This window comes from Mustela putorius, unplaced genomic scaffold (genome assembly GCF_011764305.1).
Source record: "Mustela putorius furo isolate JIRA1106 unplaced genomic scaffold, ASM1176430v1.1 tig00003845_pilon_pilon_pilon, whole genome shotgun sequence".
In the NCBI taxonomy this organism is placed as follows: domain Eukaryota; kingdom Metazoa; phylum Chordata; class Mammalia; order Carnivora; family Mustelidae; genus Mustela; species Mustela putorius.
Window position 1 is genome coordinate 26,902,741 of NW_025421998.1, and position 25,052 is coordinate 26,927,792.

General features: G+C 34.6%; 1 protein-coding gene across 5 annotated transcripts in view; it reads right to left on the reverse strand.

Moving 5' to 3' along the window:
* The window catches only part of PCLO (piccolo presynaptic cytomatrix protein), a 408,014-nt gene that overhangs the window by 134,487 nt on the left and 248,475 nt on the right, over positions 1-25,052 (reverse strand). For all 5 annotated transcript variants that reach the window (XM_045089737.1, XM_045089734.1, XM_045089735.1 and 2 more), the window contains exons 7-8: positions 8,678-10,865; positions 3,170-3,306 (exon numbers count right to left, since the gene is read on the reverse strand). In XM_045089737.1, the coding sequence (XP_044945672.1) occupies positions 3,170-3,306; positions 8,678-10,865 (2,325 nt within the window). The remainder of the gene's footprint in view (positions 1-3,169; positions 3,307-8,677; positions 10,866-25,052) is intronic.

Consider the following 25,052-nt stretch of genomic DNA (forward strand, 5'->3'; position numbering starts at 1 on the left):
TTTCTTGGTCTGTGTGTTGGTTATATGGTTGTTCACTTTATAACTAGCTTATAATTCTGCCTATTTGCTGTTTTGGTAACTGCATGAATAGGTGTTTTTTTTTTTTCCTCTATGTTAGTTATCAAAGTAAAAAAATGTAAAAACCTTATAAATGTAAAAAATAACTTTTAATAAGTCACACATTACTTTATCACATTTATTTATAAATAATTCTACTAAGGATCCTCAGATTTTCTACTTTATTAAAAATAGCAGGAAATTCATGGAATGATTCTTAAATTTACTCCACTTAAATTTGGCATTATATTGGTCTATATTTTGTTTAAATACAATGATTATATCCTCAGCAGATTAAAATCATAAAGCTGCAGATGTTAATAACAGAAAACTAGAATCAAAAAGTGCCATTAAGGTTGTTAATGTTTCATCTACATACAGAAGAATTCCAGAAAACATTTTTTGAAGTAGACACAGATTATGTTAAAATGTATCCTTCAAGAATACTGGTTGAATAAATTAGTTGAGCAAGACTATTCTAAATATCCATGGAAATAGTAATGTCATAAAGTAATTGAACAGGAGCGATTTTCTAGCTTTCCATTTATATATTTCATCTTATTAAGATTTCTTTAAAGGATTTGTGCTTTCATTGACTTAATATGGGTTTGTGGGGAAAAAATAAACTTCAAAGAAACAAATGAGACAGGTAAGATATAAAAAGCAAGTCAATAAAGATGGATTCTTACAGTAACATATATTCAAGGAAGCTATTTTCAACTGACAGATTATTCTAGTAATTATAGATAAAAAGAGGTAAATTTACATTTTATAAACATGTTCAGGATGATTTTATTAATTTTTTGTGCTCATCAGGCTGATCTAATTGATGAGCCTGAACTACAGATATAAATACAATTTTAATAATAAGGTAGTCTAAGAAAGGTCTAATTCAATTGTCTGATACATTTAAATGAAGAACAAAGAAATGAAAGAATATGGACATGTATATAGAGGTAAACCCAGCCCTAAACAAAATTTTTTTTCAAAAAATATTTCATTATTTATTTATTTTCATCATAAGTGCATTCCTTAATCTCCATCACCTATTTGACCCATCCGCCCCATGTTTACCAGAGGGGAGATGGGTGGCAGATGGGTCTAAACTATAATCTTATTAAAAGATATCAAAAACTGAAAAGAATATTTATAACATATAGAAAATAATTCTAGTATTTCTAGAAAATATGATAGCATGTATAAAACTACTACAGAACAAAATTTTGAGATAAAGAAATTCTTTTTTTTTTAAAGATTTATTTATTAATTAAAGAGAGAAAGAGACAGAGCAGGGGAGGGGCAGAGGGAGAGGAAGAATCCTAGAGCAGACTCCTCACTGAGGCTGGAATCTGGCATGGGGGTCCATCCCAGGTCCCTGAGGTCATGACCTGAGCCAAAGTCAAGAGCTGGTCCCTTGGTTGACTGAGCCACCCAGGTGCTCCCAAGATACTCTATTTAAAATCTTGAAATTTGTCCATGAAAACTGAAATTCCTTTGGAAAGAAATCAAATTTGAGTATAGATACTGTCTTTTCAATGGCACTTACATGTGATGAAAGTCATCTCTTTTACACTTGAATGTGACAAACACGGAAGTAAATAACAGTAAGTTCATATGGTTTACTTTTGATTTTCAAAAGCGAGTCGTCTTATATATCAGAGAATCAGTAATAAGACAGGATTATTTAGGAATTAATGTATAAGAAATAACTCTCTCTTCTAGGGGTACTTTAAAGTTTATGGATATACAGCCTATAAATATCTGATGTCTTAGGGCAACTGATTTAGGACACTGGGCTTACCAGAGGAGTCTTCCTCAATTTATCTAACTTTGATCTCCTATGTGTCTTTCAAGATTCACCCAAACACCACTTCATTTGCTCTAAAGTAAATATGACCATGAATTTTGACATCACATTTATCTGTGAAATTTATCTCTAAGTTTTACTTTCACCTATGAATAGATATTAATTAGGGCACCCTGGGTAGCTCAGTCAGTTGAGCATCTGACTTGATGTCAGCTCAGGTCATGATCTCAGGGTTGTGAGATTGAGCCTTGCACGAGGCTCCGTGGATCAGCTGGAAGTCTGCTTGAGATTATCTCTCTCCCTCTTCCCCTCCTTCACCCTCCCCAACCCCTCCAGGCTCACACACACACACACACACACACACACACTCTCTCTCTCTCTCTCTCTCTCAATTAAGTAAATCTTTAAAAAAAAAGATATTAATAGTACCTAGTTTGAGATTTTTTTTAAGATTTTATTTATTTATTTGACAGAAATCACAAGTAGGCAGAGAGGCAGGCAGAGAGAGCCTCGTTTGAGTTTTTATGATGATAAAAATCTAAAGATATATATGTAAAATATAATAGACTCTAAATATAAGTTCCCCTCTTTCCCAAAGTGAAGCCTTCCCTGTCCCCAGCTGACTTGGTTTGGTCACCCCTTACTTGCTATTTCTTAACACCCAAACATACTGTTATTGGAAAGCACTAAAATTACCCTTATCTATTTCACCCAACATTCTGTAAGGTCTTTAGGAGCTACATGAATCAATTGGGATAAATTGGAGGGTGAGACGAATCATGAGAGACTGTGAACTCTGAGAAACAAACTGGGGGTTTTGGAGGGGAGGGGGATGGGAGAGTGGGGTGAGCCTGGTGTGGGTATTAAGGAGGGCATGTATTGCATAGAGCTGGGTGTGGTGCATAAACAAAGAATCTTGGAACACTGAAAAAAATAAAATTTAAAAAAAGGGGATCTACATGTATTGTCCCTGCATAATAGTGTTGGGTATGTTGTACAAACTTAACTATCTTTTATGGAAGAAAGAATCACTTAAATTGCCCAGCAGAAGCACCACAGCTATACTGCAATGTTGATATCCAGGCATGATTAAGTAAGGTACTTAGTATTTTAAGTCACTGAAAAATAATTTTTTTAATGAACTTGAATGATAAAAGTCCCATGCATTTTAGGATTACTGAGACCAATCTAGGATGACTGTTTGATTGACCAATTGACTGATTAATGAACTGACTGGATGATAAATGGATTTTTTTGTGGCAGTGGGGGGTAAAACTAAAAGAGATTTCTCAATATAGCACTTACTTGCTCTTGATGTTGACTAACTGGTCTAGAGTGGACCAATCTTTCTGGCAGTTTGCGATCCAGACCATGTCCATTTTCCAAACGAGACTCCCTGGGTTTGTCAAACCAATCTGTTTCTTCACGACGCAGATGATAGGCTTTGGAGACCAAGGAAATATCAAACATTGCAACCAAAACTAATACAGATGACAGAGGACAGCAGATGTTCTGAAGTACCAACATGCTCCAGGCTTGTTAACCATTCATGCATTTCAAATATAACTCCTAAGATGATGAAAAAAATCATTTCCAATACGATGATGAAAATGTTGTACCATGGAATAACTTAGAAAAAAATAATGTACACACCTGTTCAACTTCTCAGAGAAAAATAAAACAAAATTAAATTTTAAATGAGAAGAGATTTAGATAGTGAATCTAAGAAATGAATAGAAGAACAAGTCAATATTCCTCAGAAGTCATTCAACTCAACCTCAACCCTTCAGTTCCTACCTCCTCCTCTCTCCCCACTACTTACGACTTACCACTTTGGTATGGAACATTCTGTCACTTTCCCGCTGAACTATAAATCACTACTAAAATGCAGCTGCTGGCTTTAAACATCAAGTGAGTATTTTTGAAAACATGACATTTCCATGACATTTGATAAATAAATGAAAACACTTATTTCTAAGAGGATCCCAGGTATTATTGCAAGGAACATATGAGCCATACTACCTGGAAGCCTACAATTAAATGATATTTAGAGTATTTTATTAAAAATTAAGCAATTATTTTCTATGTGGCCATGGATTTATGAATTAGGTTGAAGAGTTGACTGACTGCTTTTTATATTTATAAAATGCATATAAAATTTATAAGATGACAAAAATTGGTATCTTAAAATATTTTTGAAAATGTAACCATATTTAAGTACATAATTATTTTAAGTGATTCATCCCATTCAGTTTTTTATTTCCAACATTTTTTAAAGCTATTAAGTGACCCCCAAATCCCACTTTACTTGATATATAGAATTTGGCTTCATATACAGCTTTATTCTTTGCAAAACAATACCTGATTTGTAAAAAGCATCTCTGAAATACACTGCTGCTTTCCAAATGGCAGCTGGAACAGTCCTCCAGTTCCTATCCTGAAGATTTGTTGATGGTGCTATCAACTTAGGTCTCCTTGAAATTCTAGCATCTACAACACCATACCTTTGAGTTCTCCTAACTCATCATAGTTTTCTTTTTCTGTCTATACCCTTGATTGTCTTTTCTTCCAAAACTTCCTAACATATTTTTCCCCAGGAAAGTTCCATTATATCTTTGCTGGTAGGACTAGCAAACCCATAGCATATATACCACTACTCACCTCCATAACTCCTGCGATCTTGGTCCTTTGGTCATCTCCTGTGACTAACCACAGCATTTTTCCCCAGTAAATATGATGATAGATGATATGTCATAATTTAGTCATTCTTTGATTTGAGGAAATGCAATGTTACATACCTGTTTTGTGGTCATATGTGCTCTTATCTGATCTCTAATAGGAGATTATAAGCTGCTTGAGAATAAGGCTCAGATCTTCTTTTTTCCCCCCTCCCTCAACACTAAAAACAATGTCTTGCAATGCCATAAGATTCAATAAATGTTTGGGAGATGAATGAAACAGAAAAATTAATCGTCAACTAGAGAAAGAAGTTAAACACCCTAACTAAGATACATGTATTAAAAAATAAATATTAATCTATCTCTTAAACTTTAATATTTATATAATCTTGACCCACAATCTCCTTGACAATATATTATGGTTTTTCATAGTTTGAATTTGACACTAAAAACTAAACTTATATGAGAAAATATTTAATGTAATAGATACCTGGTAAGTAAATTCCAAATAAATCTATAATGTAAACATTGATCTCTTAAAAACTTACTAGACTATTCCCAACAATAGTAATACCATCTTATTTTACTTCTTATATATTCTTATTATTTGTTTCTCATGAAAAAATAATCTGTACTGATTTTAATAAATGCCTACCTTAGATTATATAGTATGTGTTTTCACTTGAATATAAAACTTTGCAAATTGCATTTGAAACACAAGCCTTCACATTATGTTTTCTTGGGTATGTCCATACTAATAAAGCAGAATCCGAATCCGGCCCAAATTTCTTCAATTTGTTCCTGATTATATACTTTGATTGCCTATTATTTCTTACAAAAACTCAATATGTAACTAAGTTAGGATGTCTGTCATGTTTTGCATAAAAGTTTATAGATCAGTCAAGTGCAACCAGAGTGAATGAATCTACTTTTACATTGTATTCTGTCTTCATAACTTACAGTAAGTTGGACATAAATAATAGTTGTTTATAACTGCAACTCTCTGATCTGCCATGGTAGATCTGTACTTTAAAAATTAAATTTTAGTATATGTGCTGCCAAAGCGAGCACTAAAAATTAAATTTTATAAAAATTTCCAAAGCAACTTAAATAATTGCCTGAGGATTAACACCTCCTTGTTTTAAACTGATATTTTCTTGAAATCTTAAATGTAAAATAAAAAGTAAGCTATTTTCAGGTGTAGCATTATCTAAATTTATAGGAATAGTACAATTCTATTCACTATCAAGTATTCGTTGAAAACTTTTTTCAAAGAGATATATTGATTTTTTTTTTTTTTTGGCTTAGAGTATACTTAGAAAGAATGTTTTCAACAAAATATTTGTGTTTGTATAAGTAAATATAACTTGACTGTTTTTAGCTTAGCTTTCTTCCAAATCTGCTCCAAAAAAGGATTTCCTACTCTGTACTAAACCAACCATACATGCACATCAAATTGTGGACTTCAAGCTGATGGTCATAAATACTAAGCAATGTAAATTATGCTTATCTAGACTTTACCTCAAGTAAGCTATTTCAAAATTAACTAAAGTCATATAGAAGATATCTGAAAGATATTCTAAGCATCTATTAAATTAGAGTTTAATTGAATTTGGAGAAAGCACACAACAATTTGAATGCAGTTAAATTTGCTTTTGTCTACTCAATACTAAATGGCCTATTGGTATGTTACACTTCTCAGAGTGATCTTCCTATCAGAGAATTACAGATATAGCATATATTTGGTAAAAATTTATTTAAAAATTTCTTTGTATTTCATGAGTTTACAAATGAGTTATGTAATTAGGAAAAGTATTTTCTACTTTTTCCCTTAATTACCCAAGGAATCCCAAGATTTCATAAGAAAAGTAGGTCTCTGCTTTACCAGAAGCAAGGAATATGTTCCAGTGATTTAAAAGCAAAAGAAAAAAAAAAGTAACATTTTAAATCATACAACTTCTAAGAATAATCACTACAATTCACACACATAATATTACATATGTAATTCAATTTTTTATAAAAGTTGTCCTTTGTCTAATTCTTATCCGCATGTTTTTTATGACTAAATTTCTTGTCTGGTTAATTTTTAAATATGTTTTAGTTTAATTGTGTATTCATCTAAATTTCACTTTAATTATTTATTTCTTTGGTATCATCTTTACATGTTTCATAATTTTGTATGCTGCATGACATCTCATCATCTATTTTATGAAAACATTACTTTTCAAACAGTCTTTGACAATTAGGAATATACATCATCCAAACATATCATTGAGAAAAAGGCATCTGGTTATTTTTATATGGTTGTATGTAAATAAATACATTTTGGAATATCTAGAAATATCTAAATGTCTGGTACCATGTTGATAAATATCCATGAAGAATAAGTAAATTTGTCAAATTTTCTCAAATATATGCTCTATGCGCACACATAGCCTTAGGTGTTCAATTATACCATAAACCTGTTAAAGTTTTTGTTTTATCTTATTTTACCAATATGATTATTGAAGAATCTTCTGATTCCTCTGTAGCAATCGTTTTATATGTATAAAATGTGTGTAAAATGTGGACTGTAAAAAAAGTAAAGAAAGAAACTGTTTCCACATAATATCATAATTCTTGTTTAACCAGAAAGATTCAAATAATTGACTAAGAAAAAAATATACAAATAGAGTGTTTTGTTAATTGAATAATTAATCAATAAAAATGGTCAATCCAATAGCCTGTAGAGAAGAAAATAAATCAGACAGGAAATAATTTGTTGGGATTTCTCTAAGAAATCTGTCCACTTTCAGATTCAGTGACTTATTTTAATCCTACACAAATCTAGGTCTGAACTTCTAAATTCGTATTAGTGTCTACATATAGAAGTAGAAGAAAAATACTTTTCATGAACACATATTTTCCTGTGAGTCCTCAGGGAAAATGTCACATTTAAAAGGGAGGGTGGTCATGTTAGTTTAGTTCTCTGCAGTCTTCCAAGGAATGAAATAATATTTTAATTTAATAAGAAATATTTTATTTCCAAGACTCAAACCACATCTATGTTCAAATATAAACCATCAGGGGAGGGAAAAAAAGAGGACCAAAAGCCATGAGTCCTCCAGGCATGGAGGACTCATACCTTATTGCTCCCCCTTGTCTTCACAATTATATTTAAAGTAGATAATTTTCTAAAATCCTATCGTTCTATATGATTAAACAACAACAAATTGTCATAAGCCAGTTTTTGGTTAAGGGATATACTTGCCTTAAATCATTTATTCAAAGAAAAACTAGCAAAACAATTTAGGGTAAAAAAAATGGGATGATGCCAAAAGCAAAGCCAAGGAAAAGCCTAAATGGATACACTAACCAGGAGGGCTTCAGTTTGCTAAACTCACAAAAGTAGTAGGCAAATTTTTTATTCTAAATCTGAAGAATGTTTCCCATATACTGATATGATTATTTTTTCCTCAATAGCATATTTAGCGCTAAGCTTTCTCATACATAATGCAAAATGCACAAACTTGTCAATTACGGTATTCATAATGAGAGAAATAAAAATATTAATGCTTTATTTAAGGAGACTTATAAAATTCTACATTACACTAATATCAGGGATTTAGCCAAAGATTCTCAAAAAAAGAACATTCTCTGAATTAATGAACAATGATATCACAAAAATAACATAAATAGTTTTCTATTACAAAGTCTAGCGGAATAGTACTTAATGTCTCTAAATATAAATAATTTCACAAACTGAAAGAAACTGACCAATATATTTAGAAATGCATTTTTTTAAAAAATAAAAGAAACATACAATGAAAAACTTTCCAACTATGGATTTAAAGGATGACCATATTTTATTGACACAATTACTTGATAATGGTTTTAGAAAAGTGGACACCAAACAAATCAAGCAAACAATCAAGAAACAACAATAAAAGAATAAACTAAAAAGAAATAAAGAAAAGCATGCTAGGAGATCTATACACAATATCAAATTTCCGTTTACAAGAAATAAAATTGAAGTAAACATGCAAAAGACGCACTAAGAAAAGTAGAATACATCCTTGAAGAAGGAAAATTAAACATGCAGAAAAATAAGAGTTTGAGTTTTGAGAGTAACAAGGTAGTTTGAGGCCCAATTTACCTTCGCTGTCTGACATGGCATGTTGGAAGTCATCCATGATGAACGCTATGTCACGGTCATAGCCTCGAGTTCGTGATTCTTCTCTCATATGTTGCTGAACTTCAGGCAATGAGTGACTTGATCCAAACTGATCCCTGGTATCCGCAGATATTGGTGGAAGGGGTCCAGCTGCAGCCCTGGCCATTCCCATTGGCTGGCCAACAGGACTGAGTGGACTTTCTTCTTCAGAATTTTGGGCCACAATTGGTATTCTTCCTCTGCTCTGGCTAATTGGTAAACTGGTCGGCTTAGTTCTGCCAGAAGGTGATGCATGACCGAAGGAAACATCTAGAGCTTCAGCCTCTTGAGCTTTCAGTCTTAGGGAAGAGCTGGAAGAATCTCTTTTAATTGATAAGTCAAGGCCATAGACGGAAGAAGGTCTGGAAGAAGGTCTGGATCTGCTGCCACTACTGTATGGCTTATCCGCTTCATCCTGCAAAGCCGACCTTAGGGTATTTCCTAATGTGCCCAGCCCTGTGCCAAGAGATGACCCCATAAATTTCTGTTGGTCTGTAATATTTTTTCTGAGGCCAAAAGTGATGTCATCTTGAAGAAGCCTTGCTCGGGAAGAAATGCCACCAATAGATGAAGTGCTAGAAGTCATATAGCTTGAATAATCAGGCTCAAGATCTCTACTTTCTTGAATGGGTGAAAATTTTGACATTTTAGGATCAATTAGTGATTTCTTATGCTTTGATTGTTTCTGATATAGTATGGCAGCTGGTAGTTGTTTTGCTGCTTGTTTCTCAAGTGTGAGTCTGCTAATGCTGTACTTTTCAGATTTGGGAAAATGTCTATAACCTGTATCAGCATGGTAATAATGGGAAAGACCAGCAAGGTGATCTAAGCTCTCTGCTCCTCTACGGAATTCTTGTTTAATCTGATGTTTCAGAAGCTTTAACTCATAGGGATCTTCCATGGGATCTTCCTCTGCTTTCACATAACTATGTAATCTCGAGGAAGTCTGTAAAGGTGCTAGGAAATCTGTCACTTCTTGAGACCTACGTGTTTCAGTGGATCGAAGGAGACGATCTGTTTTTGACAGATCCTTTTCATGAAGGCTAAACGCAGTGCTTAATGCTGCTGTTCCTTTGGTAATCTCTCCAATATCATCAATTAGGACATAATTTCGTGGAGTATGATGGTCAATATCTGCATAGAAAGAATCTGCAGATATGCTTGATATTGGACTGCTTGCCATGCTACTTCTTTCCTCCAATCCTATTCTCAAGTCTAAGCTATTATACTTACTCCCAAGATGAGAAACAGCGTAAGAATTATCAGTAGAAACAGGTGCTATCATCAGGGGTTGGTTGCGAATCACTTCATAGTTTGAAGTTATCTTGGGCTCCAAATACAATGTAGTTTGCCGTGGCTTTTGTTGTATCACCATCATCTGTGACGGTAACTGGTAAGAAGGTTGTGGGGCTGGTGTAGGTTGAGCTTGAGGTGTGAAGGACATTGTTGCCACAGCCTGAAATGTTGGTTGAGTCTGATAAGGTGAAACCTGCTGATGGTACAAAGTCTGTTGCTGAAAATGGGACTGTTGGGTGTATGGGGTAGGTGCTTGGGTAGGAAGAGCAGGGGATGAATATTGATATTGTGTGTAAGGACTTGTAGGAGGAACTAGTTGAGATTCTGTTTGGGTTTGTGGTGGTATAAACTGGCTGAATTCAGTTTGGGGGGCAGTTCTTGGTCGTTCTATGCCATGCTGACTTTCTATTCGGGTTGGTCGGGTGCTGCTCACCTCACTGTCAGACATGTAATCCCGATCCTCAGCTACTCCCTGGAGGTAGGCTCGCTCTCTCTTTTCTCTCTCCTTTAATAATGCCTCCTTCCTCCTGTTAATTCCCATTTCCAGGTACCGTAACTTGGCATCAATCTCCTTTTCTTCCTCATCAAGTTCTGCTTGTTTCTTTCTCAGCTTTGCAGATTCCCTTTCTACAAGATCAAGCTCTCTGTCTATATCCTGGAGAATCTTGGCTCGTGCCATTGTGTTGGTTCTGCAGATCCTCCTCCTGGAAACTGTGCCCATTGTGCTGTATGTGGACTGAGTGCCTGTGGAGGTCTCCTCGGGGGGTGGGTTTGGCAGAGTTCTTTTAACTTTTTTCTGGGTGCCAGAGGTTGTCATGGTTTGAGAACCTTTTGTCTATAATTAAATACACAAAAAATAGAACTTTATTAAGAAGGAAAAAAAGATTCAAAAACTCTGTAACTTACATTTTACATTAAAATGATTTCATGTATGTTTTAGCCATGACAACATAATAAAACAAAATTTTATATATTACTTCAAGTATTAGCCACAAATACCATTAACTGAAAAATAATTTTCCCTTTCTTGGTTAAGTTGGTTATTTATTATTATAACTTCTGTAATATTAGAAGTGAATTTTGAAATCAAGCACAGAGCTCATTGCTACACAGGCTTATATTTTAGTTAGACTCTTAAGAGAATGCTAGAAACTCATATTTAATCCTGTTTAGAACACATAAAACTAATATATTCCCAGAGTATTTGTGTTAGCTGTCTATAATTTAAGTTCTATTTGTTGAAGATGCACATTTACCATTGTTAAATTCAATTGTTTCCTTCTACCTTCTTATTCCCAATTCTCCCCCCAATCCCACCCAACAGTGGCTGTCATTCCTATTACAATCATGAAATATTTTGAAAGAAAACCTTTAAATACCTAATGTCTTTTTTTCAAAAAAAAAAAAGAAGAAGAAGAGCGAGAGAGAGAAATCCAACTAACTTTCTATTTAATATTTCATTATTTCCATGACCATTTGGGTCTTAAACTTCTTTTCAATTTTATTATTCTTTAGTAATTTTAGTTGTTCTTAATGTTTTAGCAACTTAAACAAGAAGCAGAGGGAACTGACTAATAAAAACCCACTGAAATATATATTTTTTTAAAATTCGGTAAGGGATATCATTGATGAACTATCAGATATGTTAGGTTTCATTTGATTAGTCATAAACTTGCATTATAAGAATCACTGATTCTGACATTCAATTTTAGAATATCAAAAGATATGACTGATCATTTTCAATAACCTGATGTAAACAGACAGGCTTTCCTAACACACAGAAGACAGAGACCTAGACAAAATGCCAAGATGGAGGAATTCATCCCAAAAGAAAGAACAAGAAAGGGGATCACAGCCAGGGATCTAATTAAAATTAAAACAGACACAAGTAATATGCCTGATCTAGAATTTAAAACAACAATCATAAAAATACTATCTGGACTTGTGAAAAGCACAGAAGATACCAGGGAGTCCCTTACCAGAGAGATAAAAGACCTAAAAAACAGACCAAAGTAGAAAACGCAATAGCTGAGATTCAAAACAGACTGGATTTGTAATGACCACAAGGATGGAAGAAGCAGAGGAATGAGTAAGTGATATAAAAGGCAAAGCTATGAAAAACAGTGAAGCTGAAAAAAGAGGGAAAGAAAAATATTAGACATATATATAAAATATATATATCTTGTATATATAAATATATAAATTTAAATAAATAGATATATAAATATATACATATATACATATATGTATAAATAGTATATATTATATATATAATATATATAAAAATATTAGAAAAATATAGACATAGGGAACTCAGTGACTTCATAAAGCATAACATTCTTATCATAGGAGGCCCAGAAGAAGAGAGGGAAAAGGGGATAGAAAGTTTTTTGAGAAAACTGCAGCTGAAAACTTCCCTAATCTGAGAAAGGAAACAGATATCCAAATTCAGGAGGCACAGAGAACTCCCATTAAAATTTTAAAAAGCAGGCCAACACCAAGACATGTAGTAGTCAAATTTGCAAAATACAGAGATACAGAAAAAAATCCTAAAAGCAGCAAGACAAAAGAAGTCCCTTACTTATAAGCGAAGACAAGTAAAGTTAGCAGCAGACCCCACCACAGAAATTTGGCAGTCCAGAAGAAAGTGACATGATATATTCAATGGGCTGAATGGGAAAAATATGCAGCCAAGAATACTTTATCCAACAAGGCATTCAGAATAGAAAGAGAAAAAGACAGTTTCCCAGATGAACAAAAACTAAAGGAGTTTGTGACCACTAAACCTGTCCTGTAAGAAATATTAAAGGGGATTCTCTGAGTGGAAAGAAAGATCAAATGACAAAGACTAGAAAGGAACAGAGAAAATCTCCAGAATAAAGAAAAACAATAAAATGGCACTAAATTCTTAACTATGAATACTGAGTGTAAATGGATTAAATGTTCTAATCAAAAGACACAGGGTGTCAGAATGGACAAAAAAACAAGACCCTTCTATATGCTGCCTACAAGACTCCTTTTCATCTTAAAGATACCTATAGATTGTATGTGAGAGGATGAAGAAACACTTACACTAGTGGATGCCAAAAGAAAGCCAGAGTATTAATACTTATATCAGACAATCTAGATTTTAAATTAAAGACTGTAGGGGTACTGGGGTGGCTCAGTCAGTTAAGCATGTGACTCTTGGTTTTGGCTCTCAGGGTTGTGGGGTCCAGCCCCACACCCGGCTCTGCACTCTGCATGGAGTCTGCTTGTCCATCTCCCTTCCTCTCTGCACCTCTCCCTGCCTTCTTTCTCTCCCCCTTTCAAATAAATAAATAAAATCTTAAAAAATATATATCTATATTTCTAAATATATAACAAAGAATGTAACGAGAGGAAGAAGGACACTATATCACAACAAAGGAGTCTATCTAACAAGAAGATTTAACAATTATAAATGTTTATGCCCCTAACTTGGGACCACTCAAATACATAAAACAATAACAAACATAAAGGAACTCATTGATAATAATACAATAATAGTAGGAGACTTTAACACCCCACTTACACCAGTGGATAGATCATCTAAGCAGGAAATCAACATGGAAACAGTGGCTTTGAATGACACACTGGACCAGATGACCTTAACAGATATATTCAGGACATTTCATCCTAAAGCAGCAGAATATACATTCTTTTTGAATGCACATAGAACATTCTCCAGAATAGATTACAATAGGGTCACAAATCAGGCCTCAACCAGTATAAAAAGAATGAGATCATACCATGCATATTTTCTAACCACAGTGCTATGAAACTTGGAGTCAAGCACAAGAAAATATTTGGAAAGACTACAAATACATGGAGGTTAAAAAACATCCTACTAAAGAATGAATGGACCAACCAGGAAATTAAAAAGAAGTTAAAAAATAAATGGAAACAAATGATAATGACAACATGATAGTCTAAAACCTTTGGGATGCAGTAAAAGCAGTCCTAAGAGGGAAACATATAAGAATACAAACCTACCTCAAGAAGCAAGAAAAATACTCTATGTAGAAAATCTGAAAGACTCCACCAAAAAATTGCTAGAACTGATACACAGATTCAGTAAAGCTGCAGGATAAAAATAAATGTACAGAGATCTGTTGAATTTCTATACACCAATAATGAAGCAGGAGAAAGAGAAAAGGAATCAATCCCATTTATAATTGCACTAAAAAACATTAGATACCTAGGAACAAACTAAAGGTTAATGGAGGGAGGTGAGTGGGGGGGTGGGCAAAAGGGGTGATGGGTATTAAGGAGGGTGCTTGTTGTGAGGAGCACTGTGTATTATATGTAAGTGATGAATCACTAAATTCTACACCCGAAACCAGTTTTACCATATACATTAACTTGCTAGAATTTAAACAAAAACATGGAAAAAAAGAGATACCTAGGGAAAAAACCCAACCAAAGAGGTAAAAGATCTATACTATGAAAACTATAGAACACTTGTGAAAGAAAGTGGAGAGGACACAAAGAAATACAAACACACTTCATGCTCATAGATTGGAAGAACAAATATTGTTAAAATGTCTTCAGTACCCATGGCAATGTACACATTTTATGCAATCCTTATTAAAGTATCACCAGCATTTTTCACAGAGCTAGAACAAACAATCCTAAAATTTGTATGTAGCCATAAAAGATCCTGAAGAGCCAAGTAATCTTGAAAAAGAAAAGCAAAGTTGTAGGCATCATAATTCTGGACTTCAAGGTATATTACAAAGCTGTAGTGACCAAAACAGTATGGTACTGACACAAAAACAGACACATAGATCAGTGAAACAGAGTACAGAACCCAGAAATGTATGCACAACTACCTGGTCAATCTTCAACAAAGCAGTAAAGAATATCTAATGGAAAAAAGTCTCTTCAACAAATGGTCTTGGGAAAACCGGACAGCAACATGCAAAAGAATGAAACTGGACCACTTTCTTACATCATATACAAAAATAAATTCAAAACGGATGAGAGACTTAAATGTGAGACAGGAAACCATCAAAATCCTAGAGGAGAACCTGGGAAAGTGACGTCTTTGACATCAGCCATAGCAACTTCTTACTAGACACATCTCCTGAGATAAGGGAAACAAAAGTAAGAATAAACTACTGGGACTTCATCAAGATAAACTTCTGCGCAGCAAAGGAAACAATCAGTAAAACCTTTTAAAAGGCAACCATTGAAATGGGAGAAGATATTTGCAAATGACTTATCTGATTAAGGGCATCCAAAATCTATAAATAACTTATCAAACTCAACACCCTAGAAACAAATAATCCAGTTAAGAAGTGGGCAGAAGACATGAATAGAAATTTTTTCAAAGAAGACATCCAAATGGCTAACAGGCACATGAAAAGATGCTCAGCATTACTCATCATCAGGGAAATACAAATCAAAACTATGATGAGATATTACCTTACATCTGTCAGAATGGTTAAAATTAACAACACAGGAAACAACAGATTCTGATGAGGACACGGGGAAAGGAGAACCCTCTCCCATTGTTGGTGGGAATGCAAACTGGTGCAGCTACTCTACCAAACAGTATTGAGGTTCCCTAAAAGTGAAAAATAGTATTACCTTATGACCCAGCAAATGCACTATTAGGAATTTAACCAAAGGATACAAAAATACTAATTCAAAGGGGCACATGTACCACAATGTTTATAGAAGCATGATCAACAACAGCCAAATTATGGAAACAGCCCAAATATCCAATGACTGATGAATGGAAAATCAAGTAAACAAGTTGTGGTATATATATATATATATATATATATATATATATATATATATATATATATAATGGAATATTACTCAGCCATCAAAAAGGATGAAACCTTGCCATTTGCAAAGACATAAATGGAACTTGAGTGAAGTAAGTTAGTCAAAGAAAGAAAAATAACACATGATTTCACTCACATGTGTAATTTAAGAAACAAAACAGAAGAACATAAGGGAAAAAAAGAGAGAGGCAAACCAGGAAAAAGACTCTTAGCTACAGAGAACCAACTAGGAGTTGTTGGAGGGGAAGTGGGTGGGGGACGGGCTAAATGGGTGATGGTTATTAAGGACGGCACTTGTGATGAGCACTGGGTGTTGTCTATAAGTGATGAATCACTGAATTCTGCTCCTGAAACTAATATTACCCTAATGTTAAGTGGTATTTAAAAAAAAAAAAAGTTGAAAAAAATAAAAATAAACTGATGTAAACAAAATTACCCAAACATTTAATAGCATATTCACAACTAGCTTCCAGGTCTTCTGCATATTCTTCACAAAAAGCCTTTTTCTCTTCTTCTTAATAATAAATCAAAGACCTTTCCTCCCCTTTTCCAAGTTACTAAATATTAATAGCAGAAAAATAATAGAAAGTATGTGAGACTTATTTCTAATTAGATTATATTGCCTATGATCCTTTGTTTTCAGTTTTGTTTTAATTCCTTCAAAATTCATTTCCTTAGTGTCTTTCTCTGTTTTGTGTTAGAATTTTTCTACTTCCTTTATTTAAATGAACAGATGTACACAATACATAACAAATAGAACACAGTTGTTCAATCTGATATTCATAAAAACCCTATGACTTAATTGTTAGTATTAAATAAATGAAAAGAATTGAAAGTGAGAGAGAATAAGTAACATGCTTAACAGTTGCTTTTGGAGTTCCAATTCCCCATATTCCTTGAGATTTTCCTGTGAGGAAGGACAAGCCACAATTTCAGAATGACTCTCCCATATTTCCCTGACTCATAAGATTTATTCATTGTGAATTTGCAGTCAACTATTTTAAATTTCAGAAATGAACATAAACCTTGTTTATCAGGATATGGCTTCTGATTATGAAATGGGTGGACATATTTGTTAAGAAATGAATGAAGGAATAAATGGATAACATAAGAACTTGAAATTATTTTTAGTTTTAGAATCAAGAACTGAAGTCCTCAGAATTCATTGAGTGGAATGAGAGTATTTATGTAATCTTATGTTGGAGGCTACGGCATGGTTGGAGTCGAGGACCAAACCAGGTCCTGACTTGTGTCTCCTTCAAAGTCCGGACACCTTGACAAGGTTAAGGACGGGAAAGTTGAGAGCACTGAGAAAGGGTCTGTGCTATGTGTCGTGCGCTCGCCTACGTGACTTCCCACACACTCTCCCTACAGTAGGGAACAATGTGGTCAGGGTCATGAATTCTTAGTTAGTTCTTGTTCTGTACCTGCCATAACCCACTCCCTGGTTGATTGTCTTGCTAATGGCTTTAGCCGAAACTACCTGGCGACACAAGGTTTGCTTATAGTAAGTGTAAACTTGTTACGGAAACTTGTGGTCATCTGACTATGTACTGATGCAAAGCTCCTCCTATTCTGGTCTGTCTGATAAATGATTGTAAGATGTGGAATAAAATTGGCACTGTTGGACATCATCCCCAGTGTCCTTCCTGCCCCCACCTCTTTGTCTCATAATTTCTTTTCACCATCCTTTTAGCCCTCATGGTTTCCCTGGTCGATTCGTTGCGCTGGCTGCAACAATCTTATAAAAAATAAGACTATGAGGAACTGTATTAGTTCTTATTATTCACTGCTCATACACATAATTTTTTTTCCTAATTTACCTTTCACAGTTTATAATTTTTACTTGAGAGAATAGGCTTAGTCTAACTCAACTTTTTTTTTTCTTCCTTCTTTTCTTTTCTTCCTCTTCCCTTCCCTTTTCTTTCTTTCCCTCCCTCCTTCCCTTCCTTTCTTCCTTTTTATAAAGTCTTGGGCTAAAGAAGTATACTAGGTATTGGGGATTTCTAATTACCATGCAGGGCAAATATTTAACCATCCATGACTTGTGTTTATTCATATTTTGTGTATCATAGATATAAGTCACGGAAGCAAGAGGCAAAACTGGTTGGAAGCTGGTAGATACTAAGTTAACCTAGGTCACCACTCAGTCTCCACAAACCTAAATAGCTTTGCTGTTCTCTGACTGGTAACAAAATAGCTTTAACTCTGACTATAGAAAGAGTCAAAAAGTTGGAGACTTGTCAAGGTTTCAGCCATATTCCTCCCTGACTGAGAGAAAGTGTGGCACAGTGATTGAAAGCTTAAATCTCTCAGGGCAGAAACTCAAGTTTCAATCCCAGCTCTTCTGTTTTACTAGTTGTGAGATTAGTAGCTTCAACTCCCTGAGGCTGTTTTCTTACATGAAAAAGGTGGTTAGTATTTTTTTCCAATATTATTGGTTTGCCTAAGGAATAAATCAGTTAAAACAAGTAAAAAATCTAGATTAGTTATTATCCCCGAGGGCAGAAAGAAATATATTACAGAATTTAAAATGATGTCTGGCCAACTTATAATTTAAAAAGAGCTGATTTTCAAGACCATAAATAACTTCTAACCTGTTTATTTAATTCTAATCCAATCAATACATTGTACAACAAGAGTAAAGAATCCCCACAGAATCAAAACAATATAATTGCTTAGAAAAAAAAAATGCTTAGAAGAAGAAATGTATAAAAGAAAGCTTATCCTGATTAACTATGATGTAAGTTGCAGGCCATGATTAGAGAAGATGATGAAAATCTAGAAAAGTCTAGGCATTTATAAGATTTTCCTTGATGACTAGCTTGGCAAAAGTTGTTTTTAGACAGATCTGGTGCCCTTAATCTGAAAAAAAATTATTGTACTGCATATATAAATTTAAAATATTTTAAAATAGATGTGCAAAGAGTGAAGCAAGGGAAAGGAACAGTAAGTCCTAACAATAGAATGGAGGTTAAAGAGGGACTGGAAGAATAGCTAATTTCCATTGCAGATCTAGGAAGTAATTGTGATCAGAGACAAATAAACTCCAGGATAAGTTTTCTTGTCCAAAGTTATTTTAAGCAACATTTTTCTAAGGAGAGTCAACTTATAACATGCATTAAAATCTCCACTCAAATATTTTTTTCTTTCTTTTTCCTTCTTTCTATTTTTCTCTCCTTCCTTCCTTCCTTCCTGATGGAAAAGGCAATCCTGGTAATTACATATTGGTCAAATTAACTCCAATTATCATACATCCCAGGACAAACCATGAAACTGTAAATGTGCCAGCATTAGCAATGACTTGTAATGTAGTGTACTGGGTAGCAATCGGTGTGGCTTTGTCAAAGACAAAACTGTGACAATCCAATGTAATTTCCTTCAATGATAATGTCACAGAGAATATAGATAACACAGAAATGACAGATACAATCAGAGCTTCAGCAAAGCATCTCATGTTGCTCCATGACCAATGTAGTTTTGGCCACAAGTATAGAAAGTAGGCAAATAATTTGTCAGATCTGCATGTAGACCATGGCCCGGCATCAATGTGAGTAATCAATCAAGGTTTCTTAACCTTGGCACTAATTATATTTTTGACCACAGGACTTTATGGTGGGGTGGACTGTTTTGTGCCATGCAGGGTTTACTTAGCAACTCTGGCCTCTACCCACTAGAAACCATCAGCATGTCCTCCCCTAGCCATGTCAATCAAAAATGTCGCTCAGCACTGTCAAATGTGTCAGACGGAGAGAGAAGAAAACAGTTACACATTGAAAAAAACACTGGTGGAGCAGGATATACAAGATGTCTCAGAAAGAGATGATTGATCTCTTGTTACTCAATATACCAGTTGAAGAGAATGTTAGTATTTCTATATCACAATGCCTCAGTCTGATAGAAAATGCAAGCTTCTTGAAGGAACAAGTATTTGAATGGTGCCTTGAGTAAGAGAACTCTTGGGATAAAGAACAAAAGAAAGAGACATTCTAAGCTGTGGTAGCAATCTGAGTCAATCAGTAAGCATAGAAATGTATTAGATTATTTTGCTTTTTTAGACATTTTATGATCCTAAAATTAATCCCTTTATTAGAGAAAATAATTCTTACTTTCTGGATTAATATGAACTAATATTAAAAAGATGATAAACCAGGTTTTAAAATAATAGTTCTATTAAAGAACAGGAAGGAAAAAAAAACAGGTGCCTGCAACTATGAGAATTAGTCAACTCAGGGCAGAAAATTAATCTTTTTTTTTTTTTTAAGATTTTATTTATTTATTTGACAGAGAGAGATCACAGGTAGGCAGAGAAGCAGGCGGGAGCCGGGGGTGGGGGAAGGAGGCTCCCTGCTGAGCAGAGAGCCCAATGTGGGCCTTGATCCCAAATCCCTGGGTTCATGACCTGAGCCGAAGGCAGAGGCTTTAATCCACTGAGCTACCCAGGCATCCCTAATCTTTCTATCCCACAAGAAATTTGTGAAAATATCCATGGCTTCAGTAACTAGGGAAAAGTCAGAGGTATGGAACTGCTAATCTAAATAAAAAATCATGTAATGTAGTCCTTTTTAAAATCTTGCCTAATGGGCACCTTGGTGGCTCAATCAGTTAAGTGTTCTGCCTTTGGCTCAGGTCATGATTCTGGGGTCCTGGGATCAAGTTCCATGTTGGGCTCCCTGCTCAGTGGGGAGTCTGTTTCTCCCTTTTCCCCTCCCCTCTGCTCATGCTTTCTCTCTCTCATACTCTTAAATAAATCAACAAAATCTGAAAAAAAAAAGTTAAAAATAAAAAGTTCCCTGTTCTTCTAAGTTCAAAAGAACCAATGATATAATTTAAAAAGAGAAATTAATAAATAATTAATAATTAATTATAATTAATTAACTATATAGTGTAAGAAATTAAATACCAGAATCACTATGAGAGAGAACCTGGATAGCTAAGTTCAGTTTCAAAATCAGGAAATTCTTGCCATCTTAGAAAATAGTTTAAGAAAACAACAGCAACAACAAAAGACAAAAAATAAAAAACCTTTATAACAGCTTGGTGTAAATTACCAAAAAATGTTGAGCACACGTTTTGGAAAGAGGGATAATCCCATAATGTGCACTTTACTAAATACTGGGGTTGTAATGATGAGTCTGAGGTGGTACCCGCCCTTTAACTGTGTAGTATAATCTGCAGAAATGGAGATTACAAACTGCTCTCAGGGTCATTTTCCCCACCCTAACTGAACTCTCTTTATCTGGGCTTGGATATAATATGAATGTGAGGGTAAGTCTTACCTTGAAAAGAGTAATATTCAGACTACTCTGCCTTCTGACTTTATTTTCTTCTGCCTGTTCCTGCCCATTCGTTCTTCCGAGGGTATAAATACCACCCTTAAAGAGCTAGGCTTTTTTTTTTTTTTTAATTTTTAACAAACATATATTTTTATCCCCAGGGGTACAGGTCTGTGAATCACCAGGTTTACACACTTCACAGCACTCACCAAAGCACATACCCTCCCCAATGTCCATAATCCCACCCCCTTCTCCCAAACCCCCTCCCCCCAGCAACCCTTTTAAGCATGAGGATGGCACATGAAATGTCCAGATTCCCCACCCCCTCCCCCGTAAATAAGATGTCTTTTTAAAATACATGAGGATAAGTTAGCATATGCTTTTAACTTTGAGAAGTTGGGGTAGAGGATGAGGATGAGGCTCTAAGGCAAACAGAAGGCTACAAGGTAGGAAACAGGGGTTTACACATCCTTCCTTACCAATGGACTGGAAGCAGAGTTTCAGTCTGAAATGTCAAGGAAAACATGAATTCCTTCAAGGGGTCTCCCCAGCCCCCAATATCAACAGTTTCCAGTTATGAGACACAATAGTTGAATACAAAAATACTCAACATTCTGTCCTAAGCATTATCTCATTATAAAGCATCCCGAAAACAGGCCCATTATTTACCGAGGTCCCTCTATCCCAACCCATACATACATACATTTTGCATGTACGTAAAACATACCAAATGTTTAGGGCAATGGCTCAAGAATTTCAACTTCTTGAAGATGTACAAGAAAGATAAAAGTTAACAGAGGAGTAACTTGTGAAAAAATTATAAATAATACCACTCACGGGAAAATAGTTTAAAAACTGATAAAATATTTAAAACCCATTAGGCCTGGCACGTACAAAATAAAGCTATCACATTTCTTCAACTGAGTGCTGTGGAATAGTTAAACTATTAATAGTTTACTTATTAACCTATTAACTAATAGTTAATACTATTAGTAAATTAATGTTAAATACTAACAGTACATACTAATAGTGAAAAAATTAATAGTAAACTATTAATTTATAGTTTACTACTTTAATGAATCAAAATTCTAAATAGGCAGTAGCACTACTGCTATGAGACTATCAATGAATTATTGAAAACTTATAGACCTCTTTATCAATAAATAGTTGCATCTCCACTGCCACAGGGGAAAATTTACCATTTGTAGATGTAAATGAAACTGTCTTTAAAAAGTAGTTTTCTCCTAATTGTTGTAATATTCTAATGACAAGGAAAAATAGGAAGAACCTCAACTACAGGACTGTATCAATAGGAGAATAAAAACAAAGTAACAGAATATAATCACAGTCATATGCCTACAAGTTGTTTCTCAGTCTAGTAGTAGGGGCAAAAATGTCCTCTGCTTCTACTGTGAAAACGGCCCTCCATATTTCATCAGCCATCTTTAAGCTTCTCCTTAATGCGCCTCTTGTCCCACTTTGTTTTGCTTTCTTGCTGAAAGTCATTGCTCTCGGGCTGAGCGGCCATGCAGAAAACCAGTTTCTACCTCACTGGTCAGAAGCATTAGAGATGTCAGTCTGTGTAACACGTACTGCCTTATATTTTCTGCAATGTCCCAGGGAGATTAATTTTTCTTTCCTACGATCTGTCTAGAGTATTTTTCAAAGCCCTCTTAAAAGATGTTTAGGGTATGCATGTTTGTGTGCATATGTACTTGTCCTCTCTCCTCTCCCTTCCTTCCTCCATCTTTACCTTCCTCCTTTCTTTTTTTCCAACATTAAATCAGATGTATTCCAATGAACAGAACCAAAGTCTATTTTGTTCATATAGTCCTTTGATATAGTTCAGTATAGTGGTCACTATACCTAGAGTTTGAAAAGGATACTCATATTGTCACAAATCTCCTCAGAAGAGTGTTTTAGTGTAAGTTTTATCTGAAACTTACTAGAGTCAAATGACAGATTTAGGATCACAAGAGTTAGGACAGATTATATACTGCCTTTGGGGTATTCAGCTATCATTCTTAATATTTATATCATAAAGCCCTCTCTTCTACACAGTAACTAGTATTCTCTTTAGCAACCTGTTTACTATTATTCTGTCACTAAGAGGTGCTCGTTGTTTTCTAGAATCAGCTGCATATATACTCAGGTTTTACATTTACAGACATCATCTACCTAGAGTTTTACTGTTCCATAAAGGGGCAATGAAAACCGTTTTCTAAGGAGTTTATCGACTCCAAGCTACCTCTGAGAGACCATATTAGCATGTGAATTCTTTTTCTCTCCTGCCAAGTCCTCTAATGAAATTATATGCCAACCAAATCATCTTGCCTGGATTTTAAAGATCTAGTGAAGACTTACCTTCCCATCTTGTTATTCTTTCTTCTCATTATCGTCTCCCAAAGAGCACAGTAGCGAGACTGCTTGAGGCTTTGCTACTTTTCCCCACAATGCATCTTTATACATGCCAATTAATATTTCTCTTACACTAACATATTCTTTCAATATGTTAAATCACAAGTATATATTTATCGAATTTCTGACATATCTTCCTTAGAAACTATTATTAATTCCAGGTTTCAAATACTTTCAACTAGAGACAGTATATTATTTGGCCAAACTTGCATCACTAGTAAGGGGCAGAGCTGGGACTTAACTCCATGTTTGCCTCATGCCAATACTCAAGATTAAGTAGAAGTAATCTATCAAAATCTATCAAATCTATCAAAAAAAGTATCAAAATACTTTATCTATTTTTAAAGATTTTTAAAAATTTATTTGAGGGAGAAAGAGAGAGCAGGATCAGGGTGAGGGGGAAGGGTAAAGGGAGAGGGAAGATAAGGAGACTCCCACTGAGCAGGGAGCCTGACACAGGGCCCGATCCCAGGACCCCGGGATCATGACCTGGGTCAAAGGCAGATGCTTGACCGATTAAGCCACTCAGATGCCCCCAAATCCAAAATATTTAAAGAATTAATCTACAATGCAGATTTCTACCTTAGCAAATATGATAAATAATGAACACGTCTTAACAAAGTACGCTCATATCTGATACACCAAAACAATAATACATTTAAAAGTTTGGAGGAAGCAAACATTATCAAAATGAGAAGAGAGTAAACAAAATTAGCTACCAATCTGAAATTTATTTTCAGTTTTCTTGAAACTTGATACTCATCTGATATTTTTCAAACTATCATTTGTTACTCTCTAAACAGTGTATTACCTAAATTTTTAGAAAATGTGTTCAAGTAATTATTATTTTGTGAAATGAACAGGAGCTTTTTTGGAGAAGACTAACATGAAGTATATACTTTGATTATTTGGGATTGCTGAATTCTGGTTTTTAGTCCTCTGCCCCATCTATTCAACAAACATTTACTAATTCTGTATTAGGTGTCTTATTCTGTGCCAGGCCATGGTAACCTAAGAATGAATGATGCTGGTATCATTTTAACCTTGAAGCAGCTTTCAGAACTTAGAGAAGTAATAGAGACATTTCTCCAAGCACTGTGATTTGATATGATTAATTTTATAATAAAAGCTTACATGTGGTTCTTAGAAAGTATAGAGAAAGCAGCTTGTATCTCATACAACTCTTTCTCTCTGTACATAGAGCCTCTGAGGAGACACCTTGTATTAGTGTTTCTAGATGCTAAGAAGGAGGGGCACCTGGCTGGCTCAGTTGTAGAGCATGCCACTCCTGATCTTGGGGTCAGGAGTTCAAGCCCCACATTGGGTGTGGAGCCTACTTAAAAAGAAATTAAATAAAAAATAAAAATGCTAGGAAGGAAACTGCCTATAGAGGAATAAACTATTTTCAACAGGACCCATGTGAAGAGCATAAAAACATGGTTGCACCTACAAAGCCTAGTGTATAGTGCTAAAGCACATATACATACATATATATGGAAGGAATAAATA